General features: G+C 50.7%; 1 protein-coding gene across 7 annotated transcripts in view; it reads left to right on the forward strand.

Annotated features, from left to right (window-relative positions):
• EEPD1 (endonuclease/exonuclease/phosphatase family domain containing 1) overlaps window positions 1-19,956 on the forward strand; it is a 147,184-nt gene that overhangs the window by 97,444 nt on the left and 29,784 nt on the right. For 2 of the 7 annotated variants that reach the window (XR_006197789.1, XR_006197806.1), the window contains exons 4-9: window positions 1,100-1,210; window positions 4,886-5,020; window positions 7,256-7,394; window positions 11,918-12,112; window positions 14,327-16,093; window positions 17,481-18,573. Coding sequence is in view for 1 of the 7 variants with exons in the window: in XM_042922156.1 (XP_042778090.1) it covers window positions 1,100-1,210; window positions 4,886-5,020; window positions 7,256-7,394; window positions 11,918-12,112; window positions 14,327-14,526 (780 nt within the window). In the remaining 6 variants the exon portion in view is untranslated. Of the gene's footprint in view, window positions 1-1,099; window positions 1,211-4,885; window positions 5,021-7,255; window positions 7,395-11,917; window positions 12,113-14,326; window positions 16,605-17,480; window positions 19,124-19,956 lie in introns of those variants that run through there. The other 5 variants (XR_006197814.1, XR_006197780.1, XR_006197798.1 and 2 more) reach the window with 5 other exon arrangements.

Consider the following 19,956-nt stretch of genomic DNA (forward strand, 5'->3'; position numbering starts at 1 on the left):
GTCCCTTTGTGACCCCGTTGGGCTTGTGGTTCTGTGGAGACATTCAGGTAGAAATGTTAAAAAGGTTGTCGAAATGCCGTTCACACCTTGGGAGAGAAATCTGAGCCGCAGGTACAGGTTCGGGGGCCTTCGGGACAGAGGTGTAAGCGGAAGCAGTGGAGGGAAGTGAGGTTAGTTGAGGACAGCTCACGGGAGAGGGGGTGGAGAGGCGCCCAGGGGAGCCAGAAGACTCACTTTGCAGGGCCGGACACAGAAACGGGTGACTGGCATGCTCCGCCTTGCATGACACACGGTGTCCCCCCAGAAGGGGTGGAATCCGATGCTGGAGCATCTCACAAACGAAACCCAAATATGACAAACGCTGGGGCCCCCTCAAAGGAACTGTCGTCAAGAGGCTGGCTTGCGACTGAGGCGTGAGTTCGAGGAGCTGGTCCACCTCTTTGGGAGCACGTAGTTTGTTAACCCTTCATTTACTTGGCCGGTGCGGTTGTCTTTTGCCTTGGTGATCAAGTCCCTCTGTGGTTCCCATGCCATTTTGGAGGAGCCGCGCAAGCGAAAACAAGCACAGCCTATAAACACACGTGGGGTGTCGGAGCCACGACAGCAGGGCTTTCTTCTCGGAAGAGCATCAAAGCGAACATATGGTGGTTCTAGATGGGGGGGGGCTGCTTTTCCACCTGTGAGCTAGGCTCGGGGGACAAAAGACCCCCACGTATTCCTCTTCCTTCCTCCACGTTTGGTATCTAGACCCTCCTGGGACCTTGAAACCACCAGTTTTACAAGGATCGAAAGGATTCTGACAGCTTGTTTTGAGCTATCTGTGCTAGAATGCTACAAAGCAAATTGATGATTATGAACTGAGAGTCCCCTCCCCCCCCCCCCGGTGATAACTGTGCGTTTATAGGTAGTTTGCTTTTTAATTTGTGGGGCTTTTTTAGTCCTCTGCGTCTTCACGAACCCTAAGAACAGAGATGAAGTCCGACAAGCCTCTGAATAAGGCTGATGAGTCAGGCTCAGGCATCTCCTGGCTCCTCCGGCTGCCCCCAGCTGGGTGTGCTTTCGGTACGAACACACACCAACTTGTGCTCTGTCTTTGCAGTTCTGTACAGAGCTAAACCAGCCTCTCCTGCCCAACATCCGCAAGTGGAAGCAGCCCCGGGGATGCTGGAAGGCCGTTGTCGCCGAGATGCCCTCCACGCCGCTCCAGAAGGTACCTTCGTCTGCAAAACTTGGATTTTATCTCCGTTTTGTGGAAACCTTTCTTTTCCCTAATCACAGACATTTAAAACTTTCCTTTGCCAACATCCCTGGTGCAATTTTGTGTTGCTGCACATTTCTTAGCTCTTTGCTATTCGTTGCAAAATGCCCTGGTTCTTGCTTCATGTTTCGATCGGGAATGGACGGCTGCCCAGGCGGAAACGGGGGTTTGGGGTGTTGGGAGGAGAGGAGAAATCCTGTCTGGAGCCAAGGCTGCAAATGGGGTATTTCTGTCCTTTGTCCTCTTAATCCTGTCGCCACAGTTCTATCCTCTGCCAAGTTTGTGGAGAGCCCATTGTTCATTGACTGAAAACTTCAAATTCACTTAATTCATAGGCGAAGCATTTGCTTTTGGTGGTAGAAATTGTGCACATGGAAATGTTCTGTGGACATTTTGAGCAGATTTTAATTTTGAGTCTTCTTTCGTTGGTATTTCCCCTGTGGCTGTGGGTAAATCACTGTAAGGATATGTTTTCACTCTGACAGATCTATTCAAGACTGAGGTTTTTACTCATTTGGAATGTTTGATATTAGTGGGGTTTTAGATTTTAAAATAGAGTTCTGGTAGCTAATCTTGAGTTGGAAATTGTGTCATCACATAGTTTTTCTATAAATGCAGATGTTGTATTTCTTTCTCTCTAGTATACCCAACATGTTTATAAACACACAAATAGCATTTATGTGAGGGATATTGAGATTTGGAACTTTTAAATTATAAATATATACTGGCTTAAAGTTATCTGGTTAATTATTGACCATAAGCTCTCTTTTTTAGCCACGACTTAAAAAGGTGATATAAATCTTATTTCTCTGGGATTTATGTTTTGGAGTGTAAATTGTTACTGTAGGCGATAGCCAGTGTACTTTCCCCATAGGCTGGAAATTAAGCCAACTTGGAACGTGTCTAGTCTTTCCCTTTGTAGCCCATGGTTGTTCCTACTCAGTCTACATAGAAATAACACTACCACTTTGCCTTTTTCTTTAATGTTATTTATTTTGAGAGAGAGCAAGAGAGTAAGCATGAGTGGGTGAGGGGCAGAGAGAGGGAGAGCGAGAATCCCAAGCAGGCTCCACACTGTCCGCACGGAGCCTGATGTGGGACTTGAAATCGTGAAACCGTGGGATCACTACCTGAGCCGAAACTAAGAGTCAGACGCTTAAGCGACTGAGCCACCCAGGCGCAACCCCCCTTGCCCCGCCCACACCTTGCCTTTTTAAAAAAAATAGTATCTTTTAGGTGGGTTCATTAGGATCTTATAGTCCATTTAACACTCTTTATTTGTCCACTGAAAAATTAGAAAGGTTACTACTGCATGCCAGGCACTTTGCTACATGCCAGATAGACATCGGTAAGAAAAACAGACCCGGTGACGCAGCCCTGCCTGTTTTCACTCATTGTGAGCCCAGGGCAGGGATTCAACCTGAGCTGATAGAGCCCCTCCCTCTGGGAGCTCACAGCCTGTTGGAGGGACGAGGCAGGAAACCCTGCTCCAGCCTGGGGCATCAAGGCCATTGGAGAACAGTGTGCCGTTGCAAGGAGACCCGAGTTCAAGCCACTTAACCTTCTCAGCCTCCGTTCCTTCATTTCTAAAATGGGAGCAATAGCCCCTTCCTTAAGTCACTGGGTGGCTGTAGGATTTAAAAAGATAATGTGCATTGAAATGCTTTATTAACTGCACACAGGCCAGGGCCTAGCAGCATCCACGTGAGGCGGCAGGCTGTGCCAGGCTGCAAGGCTGTGCCCACGCACTTGTTGCCGTGGAGGGTTGTGGGCCTTGTGTGGACAAATCTTCTGGTCTCTCAAAAGATGCACATACCTGGATTTTAATGTGGCATTTACTGAATCTTAAATATGGGCAGATAACCTAAAAATTCTTTAAACACTGTTTGATAAATTGTATCTGTGAGTGGCACATGTTCGATCTCTACCCGAGATGGAGATGGGAGAGGGGTAGCTGCACCTGCCGTCTGCCCCATGCCTGCAGTGACGTCCACGCGCCTCTCTTCAGTTCTCGGGTCCTTGCCCCACAGCTGGAGGGACAGCCGCACATGAGAAATTGCGATCTGTAAAGACCAAACGACTTGCCCCAAAGTCCTCTAGCCACCACCAGGTGGAGTCAGCCCCGAATCCCATTTGAGGGCTCTGGCTCTAACACCTGATCTCCCGTGGCCCGGCTTGGAGGCACAGCAGTTCTTCTGGAGGTGGGGCCTCCTGGGTCCCGGGGCTGGGAGACGCTCCCAGGAACACCCGGTCCTGCTGGGAACTTGGGTGAGCAGGTGTGAAGGGCCGCATTGAACAGGAAGGTGCCTACTGGGAGGGCCCCTCGGGCAGTGGGTCGTGCACACTGGGGAGCCACTGAAGGTTCTTCAGCAGAGCTGACCATCTGAATGGTACTTTAGGAAGGTTACTCTGGCACCACTGCTTGAGAAGCAGTAAAGGGGGGATAACCCTCCCAAACCAAAAGGGCAAATCCTGTTTTCCTCACTTTGTACCCAAGGAAACAGGTTTAGAAAAGTGGGGGGGCTCCCATAGTCCCGCAGCTGAGTGACACAGGTGGCCCTGAGATCCAGCTCTTCTGATTCTTAAGCTGGTGCTCTCTCCAGTGGGCGGGCAGGCCTATGGTTCTATAAATACCAAAGCATGCAGAACACAGTTCCCTGTTCGTTCCTTCCCTCCTCCTCAACACAAGTTGGTCTAGTTGAGGTGCTGAGCCCAGCAAGGCATGCGGCTGGGGTCCAGCCGATGTTGGGGACTCAGCAGAGGCCACTTAGGTTGTGCAGAGTCACTTCCTTTCTTTTCGCAATGAGCACCACCGGCCCCTCCAGCGATGCCACGGGTCCCGCTGCCAGTCTCGGGCGGCAGAGCCTCTAGATGCTGGAGTGAGGTGGGAGAGGAAGCTTTTCCTCTTTGCAGAAGGCCCCCAGGGATAGCAGTGAGAAGCTGGCAGATTCTGAAGCCGGAGATGGCAGCGTTTAGCACCAAGCCCTGGGACACTCCTGACACGACTCTCTGGCCCTCATGGGGCCCTGCACCGGGGCTGCAGACCTGTTCACCCGCAGAGGGCCCTTGACCACTTCTAAACCACTGTGACTCTTAGCACTGACCTCCATTCATCCAGCAAATACTGAGGATTTGCTAGGTGCTGATTGTTGTATGCAGCCACTAATTGGTAAGCAAAGCCTACCGCTGAGAGTCTTCTATTTGGTTCTCAGCATTGCTGCTTACCAGCTGTGGGATTTTAGGGAAGTTACTTGACCTCTCTGAGCAGCTGACCCCCTGCCTGGTAGACAGGGATATGAGTGTCTGTCATAGGGATGTGATGATTAAAAAGATAATTCTGTGCTTAGTTGGAGCCTCCCTTCACTTCACCCCCAAAGAGATAACAGCCTAGGCCCCTCTGGCTCCACATAAAACTCTGAAATTGGCAGCGTGGGATATTTGGGGCTGGGGGCAAGGAGGAACGTGCTGTGGCTTTGGGGGTGTGCTTTTGTTTCTGAAACAGTCCCTGTGCATGTGATCTCAGGACCCAGTGCAGAACCAACCAAATCTTCTCCTGGCTTCCCCTGCCTCTTCCCCCAGCGTGGGGCTGAATCCTGATTCAGACTGATAGCTGTTCCTCTCCCGCAGGGGGCTGGATTCTCTGGATTCCTGTGGGACTCTGCGGCCGGGGTGGAGCTGAGAGACGCCACCTCGCAGGAAAGTTCACCTGGCAACGGGCATGGGAAGCCCACGGGTCCCAGCCCGTACCTTGCGAGGTTCAAGGTACCATTCCATGTTTCTGTGAAGGTCTACTTCTAAAAGCTGGGGGGTGGGGGTGGGGGGTGGGGGTAGGGGGTCCCTTTCTAAACTGAGATCCAGAGCGGCCTCTTCTTTTTGTCTTGATTTCATTCTCTTTGAGGGTCAGGTCAGCATGTCCTCCTAGGGTTCCCTTGGCCGGTGAACTTGTCCAGAACAGGAATGAGAGGGATTCGGGGCGGGGGGCGGGGGGTAGGGGGCGGTGAGGACTCTAGCTCTGATAACTCTGGCATCTGGGCACAGAAGATCAAATGGCTGGCTCCCAAACCTAACGCGCGTCAGAATCACCTGGGGGGCTTGTCTTAAAATCAGGGATTCCTGGACGGTACCCCAAACACACAGAATTTCTGGGACAGGGCCCAGGACTGCCTATTTTTCAAAGGTACCTTCAGTGCTTCTTCATTCCTCTGGCATTTGGAGATCACTGGATTAGAGGACAGCAGAATGGGTTCTGAGGATATGCTTCTCCTTACCAGGAGGTGGAAGGGTGGGGTGGGAGGTTGGGGGTGGGGAGGGGAAGACCCTCAAGGGGTCATCTGAGTTTGGAGGGTTTCAAGAGGAGCTTCTGGGTTGTGGAGTCAGGGCAGCCCCACCACTGACCTCTCCAGATGAGCCCTTCCCTACGTGAGCATCGATAGGAGCAGGGGGACTGATCTGAGCTGTCTTTTTGATTGACCGGGAAGCACCTGGGATACGTCATGAACAACAAACAGTCAGAAGCTGGGCATTAGGAGGAAAAAAGAAGCCAGCAGCCAAAATAGATCTCCCAGTTGGCACTCAATTGACCTTATCCCCATGGCACTTACCTGTGAAATCCAGGGTCAGGCAAGAGTGGTCCCTTGCCACAGAGCCTGCTGGGTGTTTGAGCACCCCCTGCCCCCCCACCCCACTTCTGTGTGCTCCAGAGCAGTTCTGGAGCCTGAGAGTTGCCTCAAATCACAGCACGGTCTCTGGCGGCACGTGGCAGGGGCAGCCTCTGTGCTGGGAGCTGTGTTGGTTGCAGCCGGGATCTGGACCAGGCTCTGCCCCCGGCTGCAAAGTTGCTGGGGTTCTGTGTGCACACGCACGCCTGGGGGTGCCTGTGGTTGTGCTTAGGAGATTGATGTGCAAAATCTGCCAGTTACCCTCTTCAAAACCTCCTAGTGCCACCCTGGATTTCTGTTTTATGTAAAGTGGTCGCACTTGCTTTGACCTAGCAGGGCAACAGCCAGACCAACCGGTGTCTCCAATTTTGTTTATTTATTTATTTTTAACGTTTATTCATTTTTGAGAGATAGAGTGTGAGTAGGGGAGGGGCAGAGTGAGGGAGACACAGAATCTGGAGCAGGCTCCAGGTTCTCCTCCTAGGCAGGGTTTCCCTGCCTGTGGCCTTAAGGTGGTTTCTCTGTGGTCAGAGCCACAGCTGCAGAGGGCTCTCCAGGCTGGGTGGTGATGATGGTGAACTGGGGTCATGTCTGTAAGATGAAATGAAGTGAAGCCTTCACTTCGTGGGGGCTCCCCCTGCACCCCTGTCCTTCCTGGCAGTATTTAGCGTTTGTCACCACGACAAATGGAAGGGCAGGAGTGCCAAAACCCGAGCAGCTGAGCAAAGCTGCTGTGCCCAGGAGACCATCTCTGTGTGTTTCTGTCCCTGCCCACCACGACACCTGCCCTGGGGACCCAAGGCTGCGACGTATCCCGTGCTGCCAGGCTTCAGCTAGCTTTCCTGTTCCTTTGAAATCTGGTGAAAGTGAGCAGCAGGGCACAGTGGTCTCCAGAGAGAAGAGAACACAAAGGGGGCGGGTAGGTGGGATGTGTGTGGGGTGGGGAAGGAAGTGGGTCCCAGCGGTGAGTCCTGGCAGAGGGATCACGGTCTGGCCCTAGAGGGTAAGACCCCAGTCTTGCTTAACCACCAGCTGCGGGAACCACCGCCTCCCGTTTTGTGGTTGCTTACAAGGAAAAAACAAAAAACAAAACCTGACCTTTCCAGATGCACCTGGTTTTCCAGACCCTAAGTTGGAAAGGGGGGTGTGATGTCCTACAGGGGCCTCAAAAGAATCCAAGCGCGATCTGTCTTGCATTATCTCTTGGAGTGTGAGCTTGCCTTGTTTGTGTTTGCTGTTGTCAACATCGTGCAGGAAGCTGTTCCTAAGTCAGAAGCAACGAATACAGGAAATATGAGCATCTGAGCCTGTCCCTGTTGCTTTGTTTCTTCTTGCCTAGGTGGGAAGCAATGACTTGACCCTTGTGAACCTTCACCTGGCATCCATGATCCTCCCAGGGGGCGACAATCCAAGCAGGAATCACAGTGACAGCCACCGCTTGGCTACCTTTGCACAGACCTTGCAGGAAACCCTGAAAGGTAGGAGATTGTCTTTATCCTCGGCTGGGCCGACAGCTCCCACTTCTGCAGGGGGCAGGCAGGGGGCTGCCTCTTCGGAGCATCCCTCCGATCCCTTAGGCTGACAGGGCTGTCAGCAGCAGTGCATGCTGGGGGCACAGAAGACCGTCTGTCAGCCCCTGCATATCGTGGAGCCCAGCCACCCCTGTGCATGGTGACACCTCCGTCTCTGGGCCTACCATGCACGCTCCACACTGTCGGCTTTGGGGCTTTTCAGCCTCTCTTTGATGGAAAGGATTAAGGGGGAAAAAAGTGACGACACCCTCCCCCGTGACAAGTCCTCCTGCGTTCAGCTGCTGCTGTGGTGATGCCACCTGCAGATTGGCACGTGCTCGTCTTGTGAAGGAAAGACAGTTGGTGACTGGGAAAGTCCTGATTAGCACAAGGTAGATTTTTTCTCCCTGCTGGGATGCAGATCACCCCGGAGCTCTCAGAAAACCCACATTTAGTTTTGGCTCCTTCAGTCGCTGTAGGACCTCAGGGAAATCAGCACACTACTTGTAGCCCGTCCAGTCAGGGACTGGCCAGCGCTCGCCTCAACAGGGGCGGCTGGGGAGGTGTGGTGGTGATCTGTGGATGTACCGGGCACACAGTGAGGGCTCAGCTGACATGAGCTGACTCAAAACATACCAGAGGATTAAGAGAGCAGTGAAAAGAGCAGAGCTTCAGTAGGAAGTGGGCTCTCTGTTTCCAGGCTCTGCCCCAGCAATACAGAAATTTTCCCGTGTGCACGTTGACCGGAAGGAAGAGTTAACGCTGCTGTAAAGACTGGGCTTTTTGGCTGGACTTTTCAGAGCCCTGCCCTTCTCTAGGTGGGCGTTTACAGCCGGAGGCCCAGAATTGTCTTAACGTGTTCTTGAGTTTTCACCAATAGTCTCTAGTTTTCTAAGCCTTGTCCATGTTAGATTGGCCCCTCACAGGGGTGACTCGTGAGAATTCGGCTATAAAAATAATTTGGTCAAATTAGAGCTTTACATTTTAAAAAGACTTTTTGATTGTAGTAAAACATACGTAACAGACACTTACCATTTACCGTTTTTTTTAAGCGTTTGGTGGCAGTACGTACATTTACATGGTTTTACAACCATGATGTCCCTCCGTCTGCAAGACTTCTTCATCTTCCCAAACCAAAACTCTGTGCCCGTTCAACACGAGCTCCCCACCGCCTCCTTCCCCAGCCCCCAGCAGCCACCCTTCTACTTTCTGTCTCTATGAATTGGAGCACTCTAGGTACCTCGTACAAATGGAGTCATGCGGTATTTGTCCTCTCGTGGCTGGCTAACTTCACTTACATCGTGTCTTTATGGTTCATCCATGTTGTAGTATGTGTCACAATTTCCTTCCATTTTGGGCGCCTGGGTGGCTCGGTCGTTAGGCATCTGACTTTGGCTCGGGTCATGATCTCACTGTTCGTGAGTTTGGGCCCCACATGAGGTGAGTGTGAGCCCCGCTTCAGGCGAGCCCCTGATAGAAGCTTCTCTATCTCTTTCTCTCTCTCTCTCTTTCTGCCCCTTGCTCACATGCACATGCTCTCTCTTTGTCTCTCTCTCTCTCTCTCTCAAAAAAAATTCCTTCCTTTTTAAGGCCAAATACTATTCTGTTGTGTATATATACTGCATTTTGTTTATCCATTCATTGGTCGGTGAATACCTGGTTTCCATCTTTTGGCTGTTGTGAATAATGCTGCTGTGGATGTTGATAGGCAACTTACATTGTGAACCAGGATGTGCTGTGACTAGCATTCTACTTAAATCAGGGGTCTTCCGGCTAAAAAAAAAAAGTCACAAAGATGTCTAAGCTGAGATACTCCATCCAAGAAGCAGCTCTGTGGGAAATTGTTCACCCACAGCTTGTCTCTAGCCTATTAAAAAGATGACTTCATAGCATTTAAAATCTGTGGACGTTTCTGTTCTCGACCTCAAGCTTTTCCTTGTCTGTACACGGAAGCAGAAAAAAAAGATGCCAGTTCCTAACTTCTCTGATAACGTCTCACTGTTTTTTCTGACATCCAGAGTGCGGTCAGGTTTTCATTCCAAGTTGCCAAGGGACTGTTGACCCATAGCCCGGCTTGCCTTGACTTGTCCGGGTATGGACAGTGACTCATGTTCCTAGTGCCCTTGTGCTTATAACTAATATCCAGTTGTTAACTGGTGAGACAGCAGACCCAAGGGTTCAGGAAGTTCTCGAGCGTGCCCAAGGTACAAGGGCAAATTGATTATTAGCAGAGGTGGCTGAGCTAAAACAAAGACTAAGCTTTTATTCCACAGCTATCAGAGCAAACAGAGCCAATTTGATTAGCGAACTCTGGGCCTTTCTGCCTTTGTCTGGAATGCGCATCTGGGTTGACCTCAGTGTGTGGTGTGCCAGTCCTCTGATGGGATGGCTTTCTTTCAGACCCCCCTGGGGCTCTCTCTGTGAACTCAGCGTGAAACAGGGTGCATAGTATGGCTTGGCATCTGGGTAGGACTATCCCTCAGTGGCGACCAGCTCTTGCTATTGTCACTGGCGTCCTGTAAATCTAGGAACTATCTGAGGAAGTCAGCCCCAAGCATCCTCCCTGCCGCTCCTGGGAACTAAGGATCCCATCCCAGGCAGATGGCTTTTTAGGAGAATTCAGGCCTCTGTGCACCTGTGGATTCTCGGAGGCAAGGACTGTGCTTGCTGCCAGCACAGAGCCCAACGTGGTGCTTGAACCCACAAAGCCGAGAGACCTGAGCCGAAACACAAGAGTCAGATGTGTAACTGTCCGAGCCACCCAGACGCCCCATCACGGAGAGCAATTTAACCAAAAGCGGATGAGTTGTGAGAGACCTGGATGTGCGCATTCAGAAAGAGCTGTGGTGTTGTCATTCCTGAAGTCACTCGGAGCTGTGTCTGCTGACCTCTGACACCAGCATCTCTCCTGGTTTCAGAATCGCTTTTGGCCCAAACTTTTTCGGGTCTGCGTCCCAATGAAAACGTGTCTTGTTATATGGGAACGTCCTGCCTCATTTCTCCTAACCTTCGGCTTTTCTTGTTATTTAGTAAACATAGCATCCTTGTCTTTTCTCCTTTCAAAAAGTACACCTTAATTCTGGGGGCTTTCCTCGTGCCTCATTCACCCATTTGTTCCATACGTGCTTATCGAGTGTCTGCCGTGCAGCAGGCACTGTTCCAGGCACATGGGATTTTGTGAACAGCCGCCCACGTCCTCATGGCTCTCGCATTCTAGCCCTTTATGAAGAGCCGTGAGCTTGAGGGCTGGCAAGCCACTCAGCCTCTCAGAGACTTAGCTTCTTACCTGTGGAGAAGGCCCAATACCAGGTGAAGGCTCATGGATGGCCAGGATGAAGGCTCATGGATGGCCTTAGCACTGGCCAGGTAGGAGTTGTTCATTTTATTCTCAAGTCTGCTTTCCTGTTGAAGTTGGCACTGATTTCTCAAGTCATGTTGAGATGTTGTTGAGATACAGCCTAGGGGTACCATTACATCTCTGTAGGCCACAGGTGGAACCCCAGGAGGGTCTTCCATCGTACCCCCTTTTGTCCCTCATGGTCCCCAGAGCGGGTGTCATCTGCAGTGCACGAGTGCCCTCTGCTGGTGGCTTTTGTCATTTCACTTCAGATTTCTTTGCCTCTAGCCATTATTGCTGAAACACGTTGGTGTCCCGGAGAAAGACTTCCTGCAGGTCTCGGATACCTTGGGCTCTCGTTTATGAACTGCCTTTCTTAAAGACTCCCTTGAAAGCTAGGACAGACACCCTGCTAGCCACGATAATGTGGCTCCCCTGAAGGGAATCTCAAGACGGCAGAGGTATGGGAATCCCAGAGCCTAGCTGGGGTCCACTGTCCTCTCAGAATGTCTGCTCCCTCCGGGAAATACTTTGTGATGACTCAGTACTTCGTGATGATTAAGTTGCTTTACATCAAACAATGGTAGAAATGTTGAAAACAAGGGGAAAAACCTCTCACTCTGGCCCTGTATTAGTCTGCTAGAGCTGCCATGACAAAATACTATACTCTGGGTGGCTTAGACAATAGGAATGTATTTCTTCACAGTTCTGGAGGTTGGAAGTCTGAGATCAAGCTGTCAGAGGGATGACTTGACTTGTAGATGGCCACCCTCTTGTAGTATTTGCATGTTTTTTCCCCTACTGTGCCCAATAAATTTTTTTTCCAGCTCTTGTTAAATATCTGGACAAGACCCTCAGGCTTTTTCTGCCATGAGACTTGGAACACCTGAGCTGGAACAGAGGCGATCTCTGCTTCACATATCTTTCCTTTTCCAAATGGGTTACAAACCTACTCTTAAACTTTTGCGTATATTTTGGTTTTATGTTTGTTGTACACGGTATTGGGAAAAATTGGAAGAATGAGAAGCATATGCATTCCTAACCCTGGGGAGTCCAATCAGAGAATCAGGATCCCACTTAGTGGGTTATAGTGAATATTGGGTTTACCTCCCACAACCTCTTAAATACCTGATTTTCTTTGTTCTACCTCCAGGAGAAAAAGACATGATTGTTTTAGGAGATTTCGGCCAGGGACCTGACAGCAGTGACTATGATATCTTAAGGAAAGAAAAATTCTACCACCTGGTCCCTGCACACACCTTCACCAACATCAGCACCAAGAACCCCCAAGGCTCAAAGTCTTTGGACAACATCTGGATCAGTAAAAGCTTAAAGAAGGTTTTCACAGGTAAAGCAGAAGTCACTCGTTCTTTTTCCTGTTCAGAAATGGTGTAAGAGAGACCCATCTGAACTGATAGTTCCAGGTCCTTTGGCTTGATAACTCTGGTCAGGAGTTCTCACCACCTCCGTGGGCGTTGTCAGGATTATGTATCGTTTAGGTGCCTATATAATTATCATTCAAACAGAGCCACTTTTAAGGGCTAAGAGGGGCTGTGAAAACTAATGAAGAGGCATTCACTGGTCTTCAGGAGTGGCAAACTGACTGTGTCTTAGGCAAACCTGGTTCTAGGCCAGCAGGGTACCGATTTAGAGATGAGCTGATAGCTCACTTTAATTTAAGGACACTCAGTCATTTAGCAGACACTCCTTAAGCATCATAACATTCAGGCACCGTGCTGTGGCCCGAGGCTTCCTGCCGCACTGTCTGGGCGAGGGACAGCCACTGAGGATGAGCAGACATGTCTCAGAGCGTCACGGTAGGACAGGGGACATGCTTCTCACAGACTGTATGAGGATCAGGGTGCGGTGGGGAATCTGAGCGCCGCAACGCAGCCCCCGACCGAGTCTGCTGAGCAGACTTTGGGTCAGGAAGCAATCGGTCGGAAATACGACAGTGACGGTAAGGTTTTTTGATGAATGGCGAGAACGGTGGTCCTCAATCCTGCCTGGTTGTTTCACTCAGTCCCAACGTGTTACACATACTATACTTCAGGGAGACATTCCACATTGGTGAAAGTGCAATTCTGGGGTTGCCTCTGTAGAAGCCTAACGGGCAGCCAGGGCTGAGATCTTCTCGCCAGTCCGGACTGTGTCACCAGCTTCCACCTCTGTCTGGGTGCCGGTTGCCTGTTGGACTGTGTCGGGGAGGATCTGAAGGACGAGGGAAGCGGGTCTCGGGGGGAGTGACCGTCATCACACTAGGCGAGATGCAGCTTGCAGAAAATGCGCGGTGGGCCGGAGAGCGGCCACAGCCTGCCCAGCTGCCAGGAGGTGCCTGCAGAGAGCGGCTCTCATCAGGAGAGCTGGACGGTTGAGAACACAGGGCCAGAAGGAAGGTAGGAATCATTTCATCCGTCCCCTTGCTGCGAAGCTAGAGATGAAGGTACAGGGAAGAGTGGCCACCGTCATGGAACTGTCACGTGGGCGGGCCGTGGCTCAGCCCAGACCTGTTCGCACTTCCACTAATGTGACCTCGCTTCTCACTGGAGGTCTCTGGCCGTGCTCCCTCACTACGCTCCCTTCTGTAACTATCCTGTTACTGTTTGTGTTTTTGTTTTTTTAGTTTTTTTGTAATGTTTGAGAGAGAGAGACAGGGCACGAGCGGAGGAGGGGAAGAGAGAGGAAGACACAGAATCCAAAGGAAGCTCCAGGCTCGAGCTGTCAGCACAGCTCAAACTCACAAACTGCCCTGAGATCATGACCTGAACCGAAGTTGGATGCTTAACCTGCTGAGCCACCCAGGCGCCCCTCACTGTTTTTCAAATATACTTGTGCTTTATATGTTTCTAAAGCATTAGAGTTTTTTTTTTTAATTTTTTTTAATATTTATTTATTTTTGAGAGAAAGAGACAAGGGCAAGCAGGGGAGGGGCAGAGAGAGAAACACAAAATCTGAAGCAGGCTCCAGGCTCTGAGCTGTCTGCACAGAGCCTGATGCGGGGCTTGAACTCATGAACCATGAGATCATGACCTGAATCAAAGTCGGACGCTTAACTGACTGAGTCACCCAGGCACCCCCTAAAGCATTATTTTAAAATACTTTTACTTGCTCATAAGCCTCTGTAAGAACTTTTTCCTTTTTACTCTTTCCTGTAGAACTCCTTTACCTCCCCCACTTACTGCCTTTGCTTTGTGAAATAAACTTTCACTTTGGACATCTTTGAGAGACATTTGACCTTACGTCAAATATATTTACTCTTGCTGCTCAGATTAGAAAAGCTGTATAGTGAGGAGGAGGTCAACCATAGGCTGATACGTGAATGGGCGGGAGGCCTAGACTCGGGGGGCAGGGGGGTGTTCAGTGCCTACATGGTAAGCCCTCACTTTTCCAGGAAACCAAATTGGCTGGAGCATTTTGTTTGCACAGGCAAGCTGGATATCTGAGGAGTATCACCAGGGAATCCTGACTTTACAGACATTGAACAGAGGCCTCTTCTTGCCAGCCAGGACCCCACCCAGCCCCAGGCCTCATCTCTGCGTCTCTTTTCCCTCTGTCTCTCCAGGTCACTGGGCTGTAGTGAGAGAAGGCCTCACGAACCCTTGGATTCCAGATAACTGGTCCTGGGGAGGAGTGGCTTCTGAGCACTGCCCCGTGCTAGCCGAATTTTACACTGAAAAGGATTGGAACAAGAAGGAATGCCCTCGGAATGGCAACGGGGTCACTTTGGAGCGAAGCGAAGCCAACATTAAACACGAGCGATGATGGCACCAAATCTCTTTTTTCACCTCTGACCCGGAAGGCCCCGGGCAGGGAGTTCGCCCTTCCAGGTGAAGACGAGGACTCAGAACTTTGTCTCAGTCTTCATCCTGACAACACTAGCACCTGGGCCTCGACCTGCCTGCCTTCTTTGTGGACATTTTTGGACCCCTAATGGGGGAGGGAGGTACTGGATGGTCAAATCGGAAGCACAGTGGGGAACTAAGATGGCTTCTAACGTGTGGATGCCATCCACCTCAGCAGACTCGGGCTGGCCGGCTGCCGCCCTGGGTGGCAGCATACAGAGGACAGTAGTGGGGCTGACAGGGCAAGAGAGGGCCGTCTCAGGCTGCCAGGCCCTGTCCGAGCAATGCCAGAAGTTCTCCTTTCTGACCACCAGTCCATGATGCTCTGGCTGCAAATTACATAAAGCTTTTAACTGTGATTGAGCTGAGCACTCTCCTCAAATATTTTGAGTGGTGATTTTTAGTTTTGTTCTGAAAAAAATAAACAGAGATGAACATGCCTGGTTGCAGTGAGAGTCCTGGGGGAAGGGGCCGGGTGCTCCCTGGCCCGGGTGTTTTGTGCCCACTCCCGTGCCTCTGTGACGCCGTCGTCCGGGGAGCCTGCTCCTTTACACCCCACGTTGCAGCGATGCCTCTCGCTGTCGACCCCCTGAGATCACCATAAAATTCATTCTGTGACCTTCTCCCTCCCAGTCTGTTCTTTGTCTTCTGAACCCTTGGCTAGACTGTCCTGTACACTGAGCCCCACTTGTGCCTCTGGACGCTCGGCAGAGGTTCCTGTACTGGACAAGAATTCTGTCAGGGTGATATCATTTCCTCCCTCCCCACCCTCGTCACTTTTCAATCCGATCCCTAGCCCAGAGCTGCCTGATAGTGCTTCTGAGGAATATCTGTTGATTCTGGGTCCGCAGGAAGCTCAGCCTGGGAGTATTGAGGGAGGGTCTATTTTGGGGGGCAGTCGGGCAGGGGGGCAAGCACATGTTAACCGCCACCAGGGTCCCTCTCCTTAGATGGCATGGTTCTCCCTGAGGTCTCCCGTGAGACCAGGATTATAACACCCACTTCACAGCCAAAGGAATGAAGGCTTAGAGAGCTTAACCTCCTGCAGCTTACACAACCGGTAAGTAAATAGATGGAATCCAAACCCAGCCCAAAGTCCAGGCCCACATATCAACTCTACACTTGCCAACAGCAGTGCTGTGTAAGTAGCACAGTTGATAGTGAATGTGTGAGTCATGAGCCTGGATCACCTGGGTTATTCCAGGTCACCATGGGAGCTGAGGGTTTATTCTTCTTCCGCCCTGAAAACCTGATGCAGACCAGCACCCAGAAACTGTTGTCACCACACAGTGTGATCCCTGTGACTCGAGTCTGGGGCTGGATGCAGTGAAAGAGGCCGATTTTCCACCAGAAACCATCTTTGGGACTGCCCAACTCCAAGGAGCATCACTGATCATGGGCGCAGGAAGAAAGGCCTTCCTTGGGGCTCTGAGCATCCCTGGGCATCAGCCATGCCCGCTCCGAGGGACTGTCTCTCCAGTAGGAGGGTGAGTAGTGCCTCTCCCTTGGACTCAGACTGGACCACTGGAGGCACGGAGTCTGTGATGGCTGAGCCTTGACCCAAAGAGCTCTAGTTAGAAGGAAACAACACGGCAGGGAGGAAAGGGTGAGCTCAGCTTCCCAGCTGAGCAAACCTTTTTTGGTGCCTCATCTAGAGTGCAAACCTCCACCAGCATTTGCCAGCCAGCTGCCCCAATCCTTTTAGCCAGGCTGACTTTTGCACCAAAACTATGGAAATAAAGGCTTCTTAAGTGAGAGGAAGGGAAAAGAAAGCCAGTTAAATGGCCCTGATGAAGGCCATTCTGTTTGAGCTGGAGGCAGACTCAGCAGCCACACCTCATATGCAGAGTGGCCTCAGCTTTAGCTCCTAAGGTCCAAGCCATTGCTCAGGAAGCTGTGTGCTGAGGCAGCTCTTCTAGTTCGAGACCCAGCCCTCCTGGTTTTTGCTTTGGGGGATGGTTTGGGCTTGGGTTTTGCTTTGCTTTGTTTTCTTTCTTCTCGTTTTTGCTGTCTTCAATAGATTTTATTTTTATTTTATTTTTAATTTTTTTAATGTTTATTTATTTTGAGAGAGCGAGAGAGAGAGCAAGCAGGGGAGGGGCTGAGAGGAAGATAGAATCCCAAGCAGGCTCTACACCATAAGCACAGAGTCCGATATAGGGCTCGAACCCATGAACAGTGAGATCATGACCTGAGCCGAAATCACGAGTCAGATGCTTAACCAACTGAGCTACCCGGGTGCCCTAATAGATTTTATTTTTAAAGGTAGTTTTAGGTTTGTAGGAAACCAGAGCAGAAAACACAAGAGTTCCCGTACTCCCCCTGAAGAGTTTCCCAAGTTGTTAACATCACTGTGGTATATTTGTTACCACTGACGAAACAGTATTGTACATTATTAATTAACCGAGGTCCAGAGTTTACATTAGGGTTCACTCTTTGTACATTCCATGGGTTTTGACAAATGTATAAAGACATCTATCTACTTCAATCCAAAACTCCTCTGTGCTCTGCCTGTTCATCCCCTCCCCCTGGCAACCACTGGTCTTTCTACTGTCTCCATAGTTTTGCCTTTTCCAGACACCATATAGTTGGAGTCATACAGTCTGTAGCCTTATCGGGTTGGTTTCTTCTCTTAGCAACCCGTGTTTAAATTTCCTCTCTGTCTCCTCATGGCCTGACAGCTCATTTCTTGTTGTTGCTGAATGAGAGTCCATTGGATGGAATGTATCTGTCCCCCACTGCCCCGGGGATTGTTACTAAGCCCTACCCTTCTCCAGAGTTTCCTTCCACCCCATCTCCAGCTCTGTGCACAAATGTAACATTTCCATCAGATTCTTCCTTCCCTCCCCATTCTTTTCTTTCTTCTCCCACCAGGATTGTTGGAGAAGGGACCCCACAGCGAAGCCACTTTGTTGGAAAAGCCAAGAGGATTTTTAAGAGGATTAAGCACTAGGGAACCGGAAAGCCCCAGGCACCAAGCAGAAGCCCTGGCATCCTCCCTGGGCCTCGCTCACAGGAGCACTGCAGGCGACCAGAGCCCCTCCTCTCCTGCCCCAATGGAACCTTCCTCTCCTGACAACTGTCCCACAGAGGTCCTGTTATCCGAGAGCTCTCGTCCTCTCTCTATGCAGGAGCCGGTCAGTAGGGCTGTCTCTCTCAGTTCTGCCCCACCAGCCTTGTCCTTTACTGTCAGCAGACTTAGTGGGACTGACTAGGAGGCTAGCCAGAAACCCTCCTGTGCTACAAATAATTGGGCCCAAGCTATGACTCCCTCACTACTGCTTGGAAGATGTCAAGGGAAGCAAAAAGGGCGTGGCCCTCAAGAGAGGGCTGCATTCTTTCAAAGCCAGAGAGAGGTGGTTTTCTTTGTGTTTCTTTGGATCTAACTGTTGGAGTTCTCCTCCCCTGCTCCCACACAGACACCGTCCCACTCGAGTGAGGGAGAACCCAGCCTGGCATATGTTGCCACCATTGTGCAATGGGAGGTAAGTGCTCATCACAGGTGACTGTCACGGGTTTGCTTTCAAAGGAAAGGAATTAATGGCTTCCACACTGCTCACTTATCTTAAATAATCCTTGCCCTCGCTTATTGGCTCCTTCCTGTCCTAAGCACCTTACACTTTTAACTGCTTTTATTCCTCAGAAGAGTCCAGTGAAGTTGGTACTATTGTTTGTGTGTTCTTTTACAGATGAAGAAACTGAGGCACAGAGTAGGTAAGAGACAAGGGACTCTGGTTTCACGGTGATTAAGGACTACAGTTGGCCTGGGACATGTCAAGCAGACAAGGAAGACTATGGAAAGAAAACAAGTGGCCTTGACAAAGGCAGGTTGAAGTAATGCAAAAGGGACAGGCCAAGGAGCTTCTGCTGTGACATCCTGCTTTCCAGAAACCTCTTGGGAGGCCGAGTAGCCGAGAGTGACTCAGCGTTGGTCTTGCCCCAGCAGCACACAGACCGAGGAAAACAGGTGGGAGAGAGACAGGGGTGGCCGGGTCCCTCAGCCATCACAGCCCCAAACAGTAAGGACAAGATCTGAAGGCAGCAGGGAGGTGTGGTCTGGGGGGACCCTGGGGCCTCTGGCTGTTGCCTCCAAGGGTGTCTCCATCTCCTCCCCTTTTATCTGACCATCTGGGTGGCCAGCTAGGGTTTGGTAACATGGACAATTCAGGCCCATGGGAGCAGTGAAGTTCAAAGGCCTGTAAAAGAGAGCAGCAGAAAAAAAAGTGCGTGCTACTTCATCTCTGGAGAGACCTGTCCTTGTGTGACGGTGGTTGCCTATGGCTGGGGAAGGAGGGAGAAGCGAGACAGCGATACAGCCTCAGACCTTTCCCATCTGCTTGTGTTTTCCTGAGTGTGGGGTCAAATCACACGAGGCAGGAGGCTTCACTTGCTGCTTTGGGTTGTGGGGATGCTTAATAATAGTGTCTGCTGGGGCACGTGGCTGAGTCCGTTAAGCAGCCGACTCTTGATTTTGGCTCAGGTCGTGATCTCATGGTTTGTGAGTTTATGCCCCCAGTCGGGCTCTACACTGACAGCATGGAGCCTGCTTGGGATTCTCTCCCTCTCTCTCTCTACCCCTCCCCTGCTCATATTCTGTCTCTCTCCCTCTCTCAAAATAAACTTTAAAAAAAAAAGTGTCTGCTGAGCAAGCTGGGTTCCAGTTAATAGTCTGTGTTGGAATATGGACTTGCCCAGGCACCCTGCTGACTGCCGTTATGATGAATTATTTAATTAAGTGATTATTGTGGAGGGCAGGGAGCAGAAAGGACTCCGGTTTTACTGTGATGAGGGAGTGCAACTGGCCGGCATTGCGTGATAGCATCAGAACCAGTAGCCTTGGACAGAGCCTGACTTGGCAGCTGGAAGAAGGTGTCAGGCTACTGGGCCCAGGCCCACTGTGTTTCCTCTGATAGTTTCTTTCTTCTGGGTTCTGAGATGTGCTGAGGTAGCATTTTTAAACAGAGATTCCAGAGATGGCTTTCTCTGGAAAGAAGGGCCAACAGGACACTATCCCTATTCTTTGCTTTAAAAATAGCTAATGAATCCTGGCTAACCATCCCCCCACCCCCCCACCCCCCTCCACATAACCCCTGCTCCATTCACTGACTTGAAAAGCCCAAGGCCAGGAAGCAAGGAAATGCCAGGATGAGGCCAGCCACAAGCACAGATTTGCTGGGAGCTGGGGGGCACCTTGTATACTTTTCCCACGCCGTCACCTTACCTTCTTCTCTAAAGTGTTATGTCTGACCCAGCTATCAAGCAAGGGGAAATTCTTTCCGGGTCAGTGGGCCTCCCACTCCATTGCATGGAAGAAGCACCCAGGAGCTTTCTGGCAAGCAGGCTCCTAAGC

Source organism: Panthera leo, chromosome A2, assembly GCF_018350215.1.
Source record: "Panthera leo isolate Ple1 chromosome A2, P.leo_Ple1_pat1.1, whole genome shotgun sequence".
NCBI lineage: Eukaryota > Metazoa > Chordata > Mammalia > Carnivora > Felidae > Panthera > Panthera leo.